This window comes from Larus michahellis, chromosome 4 (genome assembly GCF_964199755.1).
Source record: "Larus michahellis chromosome 4, bLarMic1.1, whole genome shotgun sequence".
NCBI lineage: Eukaryota > Metazoa > Chordata > Aves > Charadriiformes > Laridae > Larus > Larus michahellis.
Genome location: NC_133899.1, coordinates 65,287,692 through 65,303,989, shown reverse-complemented (window position 1 = coordinate 65,303,989; position 16,298 = coordinate 65,287,692). Strand labels below are relative to the sequence as shown.

At 55.1% G+C, this 16,298-nt stretch overlaps 1 protein-coding gene across 6 annotated transcripts in view; it reads left to right on the top strand.

Moving 5' to 3' along the window:
• The window catches only part of LTBP2 (latent transforming growth factor beta binding protein 2), a 99,669-nt gene that overhangs the window by 68,392 nt on the left and 14,979 nt on the right, over positions 1-16,298 (top strand). For 4 of the 6 annotated variants that reach the window (XM_074585266.1, XM_074585265.1, XM_074585263.1 and 1 more), the window contains 10 exons: positions 5,197-5,271; positions 9,443-9,565; positions 10,071-10,235; positions 11,083-11,307; positions 12,229-12,251; positions 13,652-13,691; positions 14,101-14,196; positions 15,217-15,342; positions 15,537-15,665; positions 16,085-16,204. In XM_074585266.1, coding sequence (XP_074441367.1) covers positions 5,197-5,271; positions 9,443-9,565; positions 10,071-10,235; positions 11,083-11,307; positions 12,229-12,251; positions 13,652-13,691; positions 14,101-14,196; positions 15,217-15,342; positions 15,537-15,665; positions 16,085-16,204 — 1,122 coding nt within the window. The remainder of the gene's footprint in view (positions 1-5,196; positions 5,272-9,442; positions 9,566-10,070; positions 10,236-11,082; positions 11,308-12,228; positions 12,252-13,651; positions 13,692-14,100; positions 14,197-15,216; positions 15,343-15,536; positions 15,666-16,084; positions 16,205-16,298) is intronic. The other 2 variants (XM_074585262.1, XM_074585264.1) reach the window with 2 other exon arrangements.

Genomic DNA, 16,298 nt, shown 5'->3' with positions numbered 1-16,298 from the left:
GCAGGGCTAGCAGCGGGCACGCTTCTGGGCAGAGCTGCTCCCCCTTACCTGCCAGACCAGATACTGGTTTTGCGTATACAGTGGTCTGTGGAGAAGAACATGCTGGAACAAGGTCAAGAGATGGTCTGTGTAAATGAAAACCAACAAGACCCAAGCTGCAGGTCGACGCAGACCCCACGGAGGGTGTGGATTTGGACACTGGTTTTCCTGGAGCCTTGGCCCTCCTCAGGCACATGGGGATAAAGGAAGCTGGTAGCGGAGAGTTTTTTTCTGAAGGCAAGGCGAGGCGATCCGCCCAGAGGGGTTCACAGCCCTCCTCTTCCACCTCCTCCCTGTCCCTGAGACCACACAGCTCTGCGACCAGCAGCGCTCCAGGAGAATCCCACACCGGTGATGGATACCCTCTCCTCTACTGCACAGGAGCTTTCTGCAGGGGCTTGGGGGACTTTCTGGCTGCAGCAGTAAACCTGCATCTTCAAGGTCCTGGTTTTTTGCTGCCTGCTGTCCCTTCTTTCAGGCTGAAGTCAGCCTGAGCGTGGGCTGGGCTGCGCACCCACCGCTTGTGCTCACTGCAGATCTTCCCGGGCTGCTTTCTCTCCTCCTGCCTATGGGTTTTAACTGCATTAAGAAACAAGTCTTTGAAGGCTATTGTTTTGTTTTTATTCCCACTCCCCGTGTTTTTTCAAGTTTTTTGTCCTAGAGAAAAGTCTGAATTTCACTGGAAAGTTGGATCTTGTAATGTCTGGTTTGGCGTCCGTAGCACTCCCCAAACAGACCTCCCACCGTGAGAGGGGTGGCAGCTCACCCATGGAGCCGTCCTCGTCAGAAACACCGAGCGGCTCCGCAAAGCTGCACACTCCCCTGTGCTGTGCCTGCAGGCATTCAAACGGCCGCAGGAAGCCCCTTGAAAATCAACTCCCTGGTCTGCTCTTGTTGGGATCAGATCAGGGAAGGACACAGGTAAAAAAAAAAATCTGCAAATGTAGGAAGGAGGCTACGGAGGGGGCTGGTTCTATCACTGCTACACCATGTGCCACAGGGAGTCTGTCCGAGACAGTAAAGAAGGGCTGGAAGTGGGGAAAGAAGCTGAAACCTCTGCAAAATTGTGGCAGAAGCACAGAGAGCAACACCTGGGGAAGGGCAGCATTTTCAATGATTGCCTTGTTCTTCAGAGTGCTTGTTTTGCCCATCATTCATGTGCAGCATCGTGGTCTCGGCACACAGCAGCACAGTGTTGCAGAAGTGTTTTTTTTTAGGTACAGAGGTACCTTGTCCCAGCTGGAAGCTTCTGTGGGAGCAGAATGAGGTTGTCACTGTTGAAATGACCCCGAAAGCCAACAGTAATTACAAGAGTCTTTTTTCCTTCAAGTATCTTTTTCACCTTGAAGATCTGTATTGACCATGAGTAGAGCAGAGGGCTTAGTTTCGTATCACACAACAGCACTGGTGCATGCCCTCCTCACCCCTGCCTTTGTTGGGGCGTTGGAGAAAGTCTTGAGGGAGCCTGCCTACCACAGAGCACCTGGAGGAGAGGAGGGTAGTCATGACATATCTGAACTGAAGGATTCATGTCCTTTCCCTCTTGTCTATTCTGCCTGGGACCTCAGCTTATCCCCAGCCTACTTCTTGGTCTGGCATCTTCAATACGTTTTCTCTCTGGAAGCTGCTGTGGGGTCGGAGCTGCTCTGCTCTTCTGCCAGCGAGTTTGGCAGCTGAGGTCTTCTCTGCAGTGGAGGCTGATCTTCTCTGCTTCACACTAAACCAAGCTGAGGTTTGACTGGGTCCACCGCCCCCAGCACTCCAGATGCCACAAGGTGATGCGCTCTGGCTCCTTTCATCTCCCACATGCCGGAAAACCCAGAGTAAGCAGAGACACCACAGCCACCCTCACGACTGCACACTCTGTGCCCACTGCGGGCATGCAAAGATGCCCAGGGTCCATCTGGAGCTGGGGTTCTTCTGTGGAGCTGGTCCAGGGTCTCCGGAAATGTCTGTAAGTCCTGAAAGTGGCAAAGGAGTTCAGCAAGGCAAGGTTTCTCAGAGGGATAGTGCCTTTTGTGTGATAAATGGAAAGAGTTGAAAGAAATGGGCTAGCTTTCAGCAGCCAAGCATTTCGTCACTTCTGATCTGACCGCAGGCTTGCCTCTTCCCCTTTTAACTGAGCGATATTGGCTGGCCTCAGGCAATATATTATCTCACCCTACAAACCTTGCCTCTCTCAGGCCCTTGTGGCTACCACCACTAGAAGTGGTTTCTTTCCACTTCACCATCAGCCAGAGCTTCTTTATCCCGTCTTCAGACAACATTTGGGGAGCAAGGGCTCTAGGGTAAGGTGTCTTCTCCTGGAAAGCGATGGACAACTTCTGAAGTGTGCCTGGCTGCTTAAAGATCATCCTGCTAGGCTGCAAAACCCCTCTGCCTGGTTTCTGTGCATTCATTTCCCTTCTCATTCTGCTGCGCTCCAGTATTGTTCTAGCTGGGGACAAAGGTACTGGTTGGGAGTCCTGGGCTGTGGCTGCTTTGTCCTCACCTCCTCCTTTCTGGATCTGTGGAATTATTGCACACATGCTCCTCTGTGAGAGCCTGATCACACCGGGAATGCCTGGTGGCTGCAGAGTTTGCAGAAAGCAGCACTGGGTGGTGGGATGAAGCAGAGCTGGAGGGAACGATGAGGAGAGCCGAGGGGGAATCCTGGTGTGCACATCGCTTCAGTGCACCCAGTGAGCACATCGCTTCAGTGCAGCACCCGTGGGGCTGAGGTGCCTGGGAGATGAGGCTCCAAAATCACACCCTCAGCAAGCCTGAAATCCCTCTGCCTGACAGACACGGCTCAGCTGCTCTGTCCCCAGCCTCAGGCTCTAGGAGCACCCCTTCCTGGAGAGAGTGTAGACAGACAGACAGACACAGGAGGCTGGGACCCCTCTGGCTGTGGGCGCTGACGGATTTCTGCAATCATCTGATTGGCTTTTTCCCAGGCATTGCCCTTTGCTGGGCTTGAGAGGAATGGACTCCCACTCCTACCAGCCGCATGGGAGAGGGGTGGATGCTGATCCCCTTTGCAGGAAACTCAGGTGTCCTAAGCCGTTTTTTCAGGGGTTTTTTGGCTGTCTCTGCTGTAGTTCGGCAACATCAGAGCTCGTGTAAGGAAATGGTCCTCTGCTCGAGTAACCAAGTACAAAGCTGAGAGTTAATAGCTTACATCCTCCTGCAGCCACATGCTGTCTTCCCTTGCGGCCAGGTCCTGGCAGAAAGAGAGCAGCCTCCATCCAGTACAGAAACTGTCTTGGTTCCCCTTGGTACGGGGATCTGCTCACATTACATTACAGTTGTTCTTTCCAGGGAATGCGAATTTCTTTGCAAAATTAAAACATTTGTCCGCAGCCTCACGAGTGATTTGCTGCAGTAACAAGCCGCAGGTTTCTGCAGACTGGAGTCGTACGAGTGCTGAGGTGGCACAACATCTGCATGATCACCCCCCATCAGTGGTATTTTCTGCCTTGCCCTCTCCCCAGCAGCATCTGGCAGAGGGACGCTGCAGGATCTGTTTCTCCACAAAGGCTTTTCGGAGAGGGAGCGGGGCTACGACGCATGTCATCGCTGTTTGATCTCTGGCGTGCTTGGCTCCCCGTCGGAGGGCTCGCCCATAACGATGCTGCTTCATTTGAGCGTCTGTTATCACATCGTGCTGAGGCTGACAGATGCTTCCAAGCACAGTTAATGCCTGTCAGCAGCCCTGAGCCCAGAGGCTGTGGTGTGGGAGGACCTGGAATCCCACTGGGGCGCTGAGCCTGGAACCCGTGAGCCAGAGGTTGTTTTTCCCTTCACAGAAGGTTGGAAATGTACCCAGCAATTCCCAGTATCACCAGCAACCCCCTCTCCCCTAACATCCAGATGTTTGTAAGCACCTCCTGCTTACAATTCACGACTGAATTGTTGAAGGGGGTGAATAGATTTTTCATCTTAGTCATTCATCCAGATGCTGAGGATCTCTCTGCACCTGGAAATCCTTGTAGCTTCATTTAATATACCTGGGGTAACCAGACTTTCTATTCTCCTTTCTGGTACAGGCTGGTGAATGGCTTGTTCTCCTGTCTTTTATCTCCCAAGCGCCTTTATCCTAGGAGGCTGGTCCCTAACTTTTACATTTCAAGAAGTGTGCTAGAATGGCTTTAAACTGCATTTTGGGGTCAAAGTGTTCAGGACAAAGAGTTATGGACACACCTGTTCTCTGCCCCCAGTGCATTGTTTGTGTTCTTAACCTTTGCAGGCTCTTTCTGACCATCTCTGGCCGCAAGGATGGTCTCAATTTGTCCCTGGTTCTCGAAAGCTGCAGTGCGTTAAGAATCTGCCAGATCCTCAGTACAGCTATTGACATGGAGGGCTTTCCATGTGCGACACCAGGGTGTGAGTTACTGATGCCAGGCAGAAGGAATTCAAGTGGTGGGAATACGGCTGGACCGTCACTTAGCTGTTGCACGCACTTCTTGTTTCCAAGCATACCGTCCAGAAAATTAAAAAGAAACAAGAAACCCCACCCTGGGAAAATCCCATCCTTAGGCAAAGCACCCTTCTTCCGACCGCACCCTGTGCTTACTCACTTCCCAACCCATCACCTCCCGGATTCCCTTTCCCTTGCTCCAAAATGTGGTGCCTAAATTTGATCTCCTTGGAATTTACGGGCCACATTTAACTTGCCTTTAAATAATTTGGAAAGATTCAATTGTGCGGATTATAGGCCATTTTGAAACTCACAAAACTATTTTAAGCAGTGATTTGAAATTCTCTGATGAGAGTGATCAGGGCAGGAAATCACATGCAGTAAAAAAGGGGGGAAATGTAAAAAGCAGGCCCTGGGCTGTTATTTCAGCATCTTGTCAAGGACCTCTGCCATTGCTTTCACGCTGATCCCCCTTGTCATGTGCCATTTGGTTATCCAAGCAGGCCTGGCAGGAGCCCAGGTGACACAATGGTAGATATGAAGCACAGGCAGCACCTCTGGGTCACTATTTTGGCACCTGCCAAGCAGCAGAGGACGCCGCTTGGGAAATGTGGCTGCTCCCACCTTTCCCTCTCATCAGAGGTGCATCCAAGGCAGACCTAGGGACCCTTTCCCCTACGCAAGGAGGGCAGAAAGAAGGTGGGATGCTGGTGGCTGGCTCTACTGCTGGTGTCCCACACTGTTCGCTTTCTTCCCAGCGCACCCTGTGATTGAGAATGGGCAGGTGGAGTGTCCCCAAGGATACAAGAGGCTGAACCGGAGCCACTGCCAAGGTAAGCATGCTGCTTTCATCTCTCTCTCTCTCTTTGCTTTCCACATCCACTGTCAGAGCTGTAATTATCTACACAAGTAAAATACAGTTATCTAACTCCCTGATACAGATCTACAAAGAACGTGACTGATAAAAATCCCTGTGCTTTCATCAAGCATGAAAAAAACCAGGTAACACTGGACTACATGACTCAGCTGATAAGCATAGTCAGCGCATAGTTGGGCCAGCACAAGAAAACTCACCTACCAAGTCCTACTGCCACAGTAAAGACCTATGTTGCTACTCCGCTATGTGTGAATGTAAGAACACTTCTCCCATCGTCTGAGGAATCAGAAATTCTGTTGCCTGAAAACAGTTGGGAAGGTTGTCGGCTTGTTCATTTGTTCATTTTCAAGTGGGAGAGTGCCATAAAAGTGAGTCCTTCTGTTCCAAGCATGTGGCTTGCTTGCCCCACACTGCTGGGATCTATCTATCTGTTTCTCACTCTCGTGGTCCCCCAGCTCTGTATGAAGAAGTCACCATCTCTCTGCCTTTCTCTCCCGTTCATGTTTATTTGGCATCGCTTGGCCCACAGGGCTTGCATTTTTCCGTGCTGTGACTGAAGTGGAATTTTATGGTTCCCTTCTCGTGATTCATGATAAGCTGAGAGGTGTCATCTCGAAGATGCAGCAGGGAGCCTGGGCCCCGGCCATGCAAACCCAGGGCTGGCAACCCAATGACTCATCTCTTTTAGCTGGGACTTTCCATCATGCTTACTTAATTAATGATTCAGCCTCCCCATATTGTCCTCAGGGAGAACTTTCAACAAGGCAACAGCTTCTTGTCTCCTTGGTGCTCAGATCTCATCCCTTATGCAGCCACAGACAGTGCTGTGGGTATGAGGAGCTACCCCAAGACATTGGTGTCGGAGGAGCAGAGCAGCTGAGGGACTCATGTCAGCGAGCAGAGACCTGCGGCACCTTCTCTGCATTTGTGTCCCCTCTGCAGCAGGGAGAGGCTCAGCGCTCTGAGGAGCAGAGGGAGATAGCGATGTGGAGTTGTCTAGGAAGAAGTTTTTGCACATGAACAATGAACTAGAGATTTGTGCCTCTGTGTGCTCCTTTGTAAGCCGGGCTGGAGAAGTTCTGTTCTGCAGACAGTCTGTTGCCTTGAGGTGCTTTTCCCATCCCTGCTCTTGCAGCGGGATGTGTGTCAGGAAGCCTAGCCACCTCACTTAGGGTCCAGAGTGAGCAATTTGGCTGATAGGCTGTGGGAGAGGCTGCACGGGGCCTTCTCTTGCCAGCCCAGGTAGGAGGTAAGCCAAGGGACTGTACAGCAGCTGATGGTTCCTGAGGTCATTGGCTGTAGGAGAGGAGCTGAGCTGGGAAGAAGCTGAGCTCTGGCTTTGCAGGCTGTCGTCAAAGCACAGATGAGTGACTGCAGGAGGGCCCTGGCAACAGCCCATTTTTCCCTGTTCTGTATGGACAGAAAGGGTTGTCTCTGGTGCCTTCCAGCAGAGGAACAAATGGCTTATCTGTGCAAGATCTCCTCTCCTCTCCTCTCCTCTCCTCTCCTCTCCTCTCCTCTCCTCTCCTCTCCTCTCCTCTCCTCTCCTCTCCTCTCCTCTCCTCTCCTCTCCTCTCCTCTCCTCTCCTCTCCTCTCCTCTCCTCTCCATTCCTTCCTGAAACCCTCGACCAGGAACCAGGCTGCACTGAGTCTGAGTTGAGAGTGCCTGGCAGACCCAGTCAGGAAACCTCCCGGTGCTGCTGAGACCAGCAAGAAGGATGGCACTGGAAGGGATAATGTGGTTGCTAGACATGAGGCAAAGATTGTCGTGGAGGCTGCAGGCTGGGGTGCCTGGAGACAGTGGTAGGGAGGTATGCGTGCACAGGGGTCACTGCACAGGACACATACTGGCACCTTAGTGCCCATATATCCTTGGTGTCCTCTGCTGACCCAGGTCCTTTCTGCTCACCAAGCACCAGTGTAAACCAGCCTGCGCCTTTCCACCACAGTCTGCCTGACCTGTGGCTCTTTCTGAGGAGCAGTAGCAGGCTTGCATGGGGTGGGAGGAAGCAGCTGGGGCAGTTTACAGATCTTGGTTTTGCAGTCCCTGAGGCCTCTTTTTGTGGGCCATCCCTGCCCCTGGCATGCTGCAGGGGGTAGGAGTGCGTGGCCCCGAGCGTACTTGCCTGCTTCTGTTCCTCGTGGGGATTTCCACCGCGGGTGGGTCCTCTGCTGCCAGTGGAATAGAGGGGGCTGGACTGAGGCCAGGGTGTAGCCCTGTTTTATATTAAGCTCGTAAAGCCCAGCCCTTGGTGCTTGTTTGTTTTGTGCTCTCATTACTCTAATCCCTTCAATCCCTTTGCTCATGCGGAGGCCAAACACTTCATCCAGTTGGCGTGTTGGAATGACACAGTGCCCCGACCATGCCCAGGAGTGACAGGGATGAGCCCTGAGGCTCTTCTGGAGAGCCCAAGCCTCTTCTCTGAGTGGGCTTCCCAGCACATTTGGGGTCTGGCCACTGTTTTTTCTCATGAACTCTGCCCTGTGCTTGGCACAGAGCAGGAAAACATTACATTACACAGGCAAACCCTTACTTCTCCGTGGCCCGCTGGACATCCCTGTAGAGTTGGTACCTCCAACTGACTGAACATCATGGCCTGGTCTTGACGGCCCCTGTGTGTCTCAACCATGGATAGGGCAGCCAGTATGTGAATGGAGGAGCTCTTAAAGCACAAGACTGGGGAGGACCTCTCAGGTCATTCACTCTGAACTCCAGCTGTCATAGCTGGCTGTGCAATACCACCCCTTCCATCAAGCAGTGATGCTTCAGCTCCAAGGAATAAGGTAGTGCCAGGAAAGCCATCCCTGAGCATAGCTGCTCTCAGTCAGGCTCTTTCACTGTCTCCGTTCTTCCAAGTGTCCCAGCAGCCCGCCTCTGCACCACTTCCACCTTAAGACAGTCTCTAGAGCAACACTGGATGCCCTCAGGGTGCCTGCGCTCTCACCAGGGCCTTGTACACTGGCATTAGGACTGCCCTGTGTCTTTGGAAAGTGTTTGGCATGATGCTGCCTAGCATCATGTTGGCATTTCTTGTTCTTGGCCGCTCGCAGCTGTCTTGCAAGCAGTGAGTGTGCCCACGTCGCTCCCACTGTCTGCTCCCACCTCTTAGCTTTGTCTGCTCCCACCTCTTAGCTTGTAGCATATGTTCCTGTGATTTGTCCCAGAGTGATGCTGAGGTTCATCCTACTGCTCCATGCTCCCATCCAGCTCTTCCTGCACTGCTGGTGCTTCCTGACACAGCACATTTCGTCAGCACGCATACTTTCCTGGTGCCAAGCACTTTAGTGAAGATATAAAGCTACGTCAATCCATGAGGAGGGCTTCCTCCTCACTCTCCACTCTGAAAGCTTCCCTCACCTCCCCCTTACGGACCTTTTGCCAATCCCTGTCTTCTCCGACTTAGCTCATACATTCCTGTGTGGTGCTGTAGGAAAGGCAGGTGCTGCAGGCCAGATGGATGAGACTGATGGTGTTTCCCTGGGATAATCCCAGCTCCCTTCCTGAAGACTGCGTCTGATGTTGTGTGCTGAGTCAGGGGCAGAGGCAGAGCTCGAGGCAGAGCTTGAGCTTGGCATCTCCCTGCTTGCTCAAACAGTTCCCAGAAGAAGACACTACAGCAACAAGTCAGAGCTTGGCCCACCATCCCTCCACCAAGCACTGGTCTCTGTGTGCAGGGATCAGTCATTGTCCTCCCTGTGTGCTGGCACTGAGTTTCTCAGCAAGGATCCTCCATGGATGATGGCTCCATGTGAGCAGGACCAGGAGTCAGGTGAGAGGACAGGACTTGCCAGTGCAGGGTTGCAAACAATGACCATGACGGCCATAAGAGTGATCCTGCCCGGGCAGCTCTTCGGAGGAGCTACATCTGCTTTCCACGAGGACTGAGGAGCAGAGCAGTCATTCACGAGCCATCCCTGCAGCTGTAGCGAGTGAGCTCTGCGCTGCAGATGTAGGACTGCTGTCGCCACGGAGGTCCCCACCATGCTGCTCAGTGCAGAGGCTGCCTCAGACACCAGCCCAGCTGAGACGCCCTCAGTCTGTGGCACCTGAATGGGAGACAATGGGTAGGGAGTTCAGTTCACCCTCAGCTTCCCCACGTCTCACTGGGCTCTCTCCTCCCCACAGATATCAACGAGTGCTTGATGCAGGGCCTGTGCAAAGATGCTGAGTGTGTGAACACCCGCGGTAGCTTCCGCTGCACCTGCAAGCCTGGCACCATGCTGGACCCATCCCGTAGCCATTGCATCTGTAAGTGCTCCAGGGAACCGCTCGGTTTGGGAAAGGGGCCTGAGCAGGTCCCCATGGCTGAGTGGAGGCTGCAGTGTGCTTCACACCTCCTGCAAGTGCAGCTGCGTGCCTGCTGTGCTGTCCTGCACTTGTGTGCAGGATGGGACCCCATCCCTCAGGCCCTCTTCATCCATCATTCTTCTCCATGGACCTCTCATGGCCCTTGCTGCTGTTCACTGCGGAGCCCAAAGGGGACGTGCCTGCAGTGCAGCAGCAGAGGATGCAGCCTCCTGGGTTGACAGAGCTCCCACAGGAGCTGGATTTGGTTGGGGTTGTCACTGTTGGGGAAATGGCCCGATGGCTGAAGGCCAGGGATTGTTCTGGGGAGAAGATGGGGCAGCCCTCGGGACAGGCTGGGAGGCAAAGGCAAAGAAAGGCCCGAGGGGGAGAGGCTGAGTGTCCTCATTTCTCTCGCTGGTGAGCGTAGAGCTTGACCTCTGGAACTGACCCTGCCGTTGTGTTTCAGCGGACAAAGCGGTGTCGATGGAGCAGGGGCTGTGTTACCGCTCGGCAGCCGGAGGCGTGTGCTCCTTTCCCCTTTCCCATCGCATCACCCAGCAGATCTGCTGCTGCAGTCGCGTCGGCAAGGGCTGGGGGAAGAATTGCGAGGAGTGCCCCGTGCCCGGCTCAGGTGAGACGTGCCCGCTTCGGCTTTGCCTGCTCTGGTTAGACTGGGGCTTGGGCTTGCCTGGGCTTGCCTGGACTTGCCACCACGCAGACGACTGCAGGACCCAGAGCTGAGTGATGCAAATGCTGGCCTGTGAGATGGGTACAGCAGCCCAGGGAGCAGACCTGGACAATACTGGGAAGACAGAGAAATCCCTGATAGGAAACCACTCTGTACCAGAGGGAGAGCACAGCCATGTCTGTGTCTGGCTTTGCTTGACAGCCCTTTTGTCTCTCGTACATCTTCTGCTGGGATGAAAGCCAGGTGAGGATCAGTTTGGCATATCTCAGCATGGGGTAGGGTGGAGGGGAAAGCACCAAAATCCTCAGGGCTGGGAAAAATCTTCAGGTGGTTTGTGCAGAGTATCATGAGTGATGTGCAAAGCGCTCAGTGCCCATGTACCAGGGGTTTGTTTTTATCTGCTCCCTTGCTCGGCTTGGACCTTCCTGTGGCAAGATCCCTTCCTATCAGTACTGACCCAGGGGAGGGATTTAGTGTTTGGTGTCTGGGAGTACCAGCCAGTGGCTGTTAGAAATCTACCCTGCCCTGTGAGCAGATTCCTTCCACTCAAAGCATCCACACACTGAAGCCCATATGTGTTTCTATGAGGATTTAACCCTTAGAAATCTCCAGAAAATGATAGGATGTGAGAAACTGGTACCTGCATTCACATACATGCTTGTCCGTCTTCACTTCTTTCTTCCAATGGTCCCACCATCATGTCTGGGTGTGGTAAACCAGGTGATTCCTGCACCAGCCTCTTCCTTCCAACCTCTACGCTCTAAAGCTTTGATTTGATTTTCCCTCACAGAGGCCTTCAAGGAGATTTGCCCAGCAGGACATGGCTACACCTACTCCAGCTCTGATATCCGCCTCTCGATGAGGAAGGCAGAGGCAGAAGAGCTGCCACTCAGTTTGGAAGAGCAAGGGGAAAGCAGCAACTGGACATTGGACTGGGCAGCAAGAAGACATCGGCTGCAGGACAGCCTGCATGGGAGCATCCTGGAGGCATTCCCCCACCCTGGTGCCTCAGCAGGTGAGGGTAGTGTGGGGTTTGCTGCTTAAAGCTGCTCCATCTGGGCCCCTAGCAAGGGTGGGCAAATTCCCAGGTCCTGCCATGCCCCCATGGATGGACTTCTAGCTGATAAGGGCTTTCTACATCTGTATGAATATACAAGGTGTTCTTCAGCCCTACTAGTGTTCCTGGGGTATGAGACACCACGTCTTCAAGCCTTTGGAGACGAGGTTGAGTGTTTCAGGTTCCTGCAACCACAGCTTTGCAGTTGGTGCTGGCTGGCCAGGCTGCCTCCACCCGGACCTCAGGTCTATGTGGCAGCCCTGGCACTGCAGTCCTTGGGCTTTTGTCCAGCCCAGCTGGAGGGAAATGTGACCGACTGCTTGTGCCAGCACCTGCTGGAGTGGAAGCTCCTGGGGTCTGTGCCATGCCAGGAGAGGAGCCTGGGTGTGGTGGCTTTGGGAACAAGCCCAGGGAACAAACAGGCCCTGAAGGGGGCCTGTAAGAAAGCTGGGGAGGGGCTGTTTGCAAGGGCATGTAGCGATAGGACAAGGGGCAATGGTTTTAAACTAGAGCAGGGTAGGTTTAGATCAGACATGAGGAAGAAGTTCTTTACAATGAGGGTGGTGAGACACTGGCACAGGTTGCGCAGAGAGGTGGTGAAGGCCCCATCCCTGGAGACATTCAAGGCCAGGCTTGATGAGGCTCTGAGCAACCTGATCTAGTTAAAGGTGTCCCTCCTTACTGCAGGGGGGTTGAACTAGATGGCCTTTAAAGGTCCCTTCCAACCCAACACATTCTATGGTTCTATGGTTCTTGCAGAGGAGCGTAAGAGACTGAGCGTCAGTGTCTTAGAGGTGGGGTGAAATCAGGGCAGCCAGGGTTTGAGGATGAGGCCTGCCTGCCTTGGCTCTGCTCACCATGCACTGTTTCATTTTCCAGGTGAAGCTTCCCCTGCTGTGCAGGTGAGTAAGGTTTGTCTGGGTGCATCCATGGTAGCTTGTTGGGCAGGAAGGGGGATGTCATGCAAGTAGGTGACAGGGAGGTGTGAAACGTGGTCAGAGAGAGTGCTGAAGAGAGCAAGTAGCTGCTGCCAGAGGGAACAGTGTATGAACTGCAAACCCTACCACGCTGGCCGAGTTGCCGTGGCTGAAGGCACTGTGCCTCGTACCTGCTCAGCTCTTGCTAAGAGGCCATTAGCTCACGCCAACAGGAGCTGGGAGCTCTGCCGCACTAGTTCATGGTTAGCCTTGACTCCAGCTGGCGTTCGCTGGGGCTGGGGTAGGAGCCCAGGCTGCTGTCAGCCTGGCCTGTCTGTGGGCAGCAGGGGAAGAGGAACCGCTGCAGACAGCTCAAGGAGCGCTCCTCTTGCAGAGACCGGTGTCATGGTTAAGCCCAGCTTGCAGACAGGTCTCCCCATGTTGGCATGGGGACAACAGAAACCCCTCTAGAGCAGTTGGGGCAGGGTTCTCCCACACTGGCTGCATGAACTCACCCTGTCTGGATAGGAGTAGCCTGGGGACCGATTCTCTGCTGGGCTCTCCCAGGACTGGCCTTCTTTATTATGAGTCTCACTTGAAAAATGTGTGTCTCTTGATCCCTGCTGTCAGGAGAAGTTGGGCCATATCTTTCCTGATCATCTCTGTGCCCCCTTGCTGTAGCAGCCCAGCCCTCAGAACGTACTTGCAGCTCCTCTGAGAGAAGGGACAGCACTCCCATTGTCCTGCTTCATAGACATGAAGTGACTTGCCCAAGGACACATGAGGGCAGAGACTTGAACCAAAGCTTCCAAATCTGAAGCAAAGCTAGGCTGGGACTTGTGTTGCTCAGCTGCCTGTTTTCTTCATCTGTTGCAGAAAGTTTCTCAGAGCGGAGACCCAGGTTGTGCTCCAACATCTCCTTTGGCAGCCATGGATTTGCCAGGAGGGGATGCTGAGAAAGAGTGTTGAGCACCAAGCACCCTTCTTGTAGGTCACACTCTGAGACAGGTTGAAGCAGTGGCTGTCCTCGGCCCTCCAGAGCCACCAGTGACAGTGGCAGTATTTACTGTGCCCGACTGCTCTTCCTGGCTGCCTTGTGGAGACGCCTGCCCCATGGCAGTGCCCTGGGTCTCACACACATGGCGTGCTGCCACTGCCCCTCTGCAGGTAGCCCCTGGGCAGGCCAGGAGCTGTGTTTTGCTCTGAACAATGTACTCAGGACAGCGTGGCCTTGCCAGCTGCACCTAGCCATGGCAGTTTCTCCTCCCAGCACAGTGTCTCAGGGAGCAAGATGAATTGGAAGGTGGGTGGGAAAATGTCTCAGGGGTGCTGCGTCCCAGCTACATGCACGTGGATAGAGGCAGTCCTATGTTTCTGTCCCTCAGGGTGCTGATGATACCACTGCAGAGCCTGTCACACGCAGAGGTGAGTGCCTGGCTGATAGGAGGTCAGGGTGGCCATGGGGAAGAGGATGGGGCAGTGAGGAGGGAGGAGAGCGGGGAGGTTGGGAGCTGCCTCCGCTGCACAGCAGCCCCCAGTGCTGGGCAGGACAGGCTCCTGTCTGGGCTGGCTGCAGGGTGGCATGGGGGACCACTGCCACACCGCAGTGGCTGATGTGGGGCTGTAGGCATGCAGGGAGGTGGTGGTTCTCCAGTGAGGTGGAGGAGGCTGTGTTAAATAACAAGATGATGGGGTTTCCGCAGCCACCCCGTGGCCCCTTCCCACGTGCTCTCTTGGGGCTGTCAGTGCAGGGACACCCAGCACGGGTAAACCTTGTGTCTGTACCTCTGCCTGGGATCAGGGGCTGGGCCTCACCTTTCCTCTTCTTCCTCAGCAGAGGAAGAGGAGTCCTGGCGTGGTCCTCCCCAGCCTGGCCACACCAGCACCTGGGATGCTGCTGCTCCAACACAGCTGCCAGCACAGGGCTCAGGTGTGTGTCCACTGCTCTCAGGGACTTCCCTCCTCTCCTTGCCTGGTGCTATGGGGAAGTTTTGCCCTAAGCTCTGCCCAGGGGCTCTCTCCCTTCCCCAGCCTGCCTACCTTCCCACATGCCCCACAACTTCCCAAAAAAAAGTTCCTGCCCTACCACCCTGGGGTGTTGTCCCAGCCTGCCAGTGAAAAGCCGGCTGGCTGTGGTGGAGCACGAGAGTGATCCCATATGGGAAGCAAAGTGTTTGGCTCCCCAGATCTTTCCCTCCCTGCAGCTTGCTTGCACGGTGCAGTGGTGGCTGCCGGGTGAGGGGGATCACGCGCCCGCTCTGGTGGCTTTGGCCCCGTTCCCCCCGCGGCGCGAGCTGAGTCATCGGGAAGTGGGAGCGCGAGGGGAGGCGTGTGGCTCCCGGGGCGGCTTGTTTACTGTGCCGGAAACAAGGACGCTCTTGTTCCAGGGTTGCTCAAGTGTCTGGGAGCGCGGCCTCTACCCTCCGCCGGGGGCTGGAGCACCTTGGGGAGCAGGCCTGGCAGAGGCACCTTGCTGAGGAATGCGTCTTCCTCAATAGCCTTTTGTTTGGGGTTGGGCTGGCCCCCCCTAGCCGGCTCAGTGCCGAGGGGCATGCAGTGCCCCACTGCCCCCCCACTGCTGCCTGTGCCCCACTTAGCAGGGCAGTGGCAGGGGTGTTCCCTGCTGTCACTCCAAAAGGAGCCCCCTCACAGGTGCCAGGCTCTGCCGACAGCCCTCCTCTGAGGTGTGGGGCTGGTTGGCTTCCTCACCACCCTTTTGGGGCAGTGCAGGGGACTGAGAGGTCCCAGCTGGCCTCGGGCTGGAGGCGGTGGCAGGGTCTGCAGTGTCCTCCTTGCATCCCTGTGGGCACTGGCTGCCTGAAGATGTAGAGGAGCGAGCTGAGCCTGCTCCATCTCTCTCCAAGGAAAAAAGCAGCCTCCCCAGTGTGGTGCTGGAGACACAAGGCAGACCCTGGACTGCTGCCCCCAACCCTGTGCTCTCTTCTCCCAGGGGTCAGCAACTGTGCCTCTTCACCCCTCTCCTGTGGAGCTGGCGCTTGCGTGCTCACCTCGGAGGGATACAGCTGCGTGTGCCACCCTGGCTACACGCTGGACCCCAGCCACCTCCGCTGCATTGGTAAGTTGGCACCTCCTCTGCCTGCTGGGCCTCCATGGACCATTTGGTCCTCCAGGTTCCTGGGGGAAGGTTTTCTGGCAGGTCTGCTGAGCCCCTGCCCACCCGCTGCTCCATGAGGCTGGCAGGAGGGTGGTAGGGGGCTGGCAGGAGGCTGCTGTGGTGACTGCCTGGCTTCCTTCCTTGCCTGGGCACAGATGAAGATGAGTGCCTGAAAGGTCCTTGTGCTGGAAAAGGTCGCTGCATCAACAACGTGGGCTCCTATTTGTGCGTCTGCTACTCTGGGTACACCCTGGCTGTCTTGGAGGGCAAGCAGAGTTGTCAGGGTAAGTCGTGTCCGCCTGGCGCAGGGATGCCACCTCCCCAGGGTCTCCCCAGCCTCCCGCCCTCATGCTCTCTCATGCATGTGTACACACACCTGCACAGTGCACACACCCCTGCACACACGCATGCACACCCGCACACCCTCCCTCTCTGCAGGCCTGCCCATGGACAGCCTGATCCATGGGGATCACCCTCTTCTGCTCGCTCAGGGGCAGGATCTTGCCCATGGAGATCTGTAATGCCAGCTCTGATCACTACTTCATGGCAAGGGGGGTGCAAGGACAGATGGGGGATGGAGGAGAGCCCTGGCATGGGTCCCTTGGGAAAAGCCTGCTGCAGGTGGAGCAGCTCCTCTCCTGCACCCAGCCTTCTCCACACTGGAGGGGGAAGACTCCGGGACTGTCTCCCTGTGTGTTGCCAGATCGAGATGAATGTGAACAGCCCTCTACATGCCGGGGACAGCGATGCATCAACACTCCTGGCTCCTACCGCTGCGAGTGCAAGCAGGGCTTTGCCATGGGCCCCAGAGGACAGTGTGAAGGTGAAGCTCACTAATCCCTGTTCCCCTGGCCCTCCAACTCACCCTGTGCAGGCCTGAACACCTCCTTTTCTCACCACTTCATGTGTATCCTCCT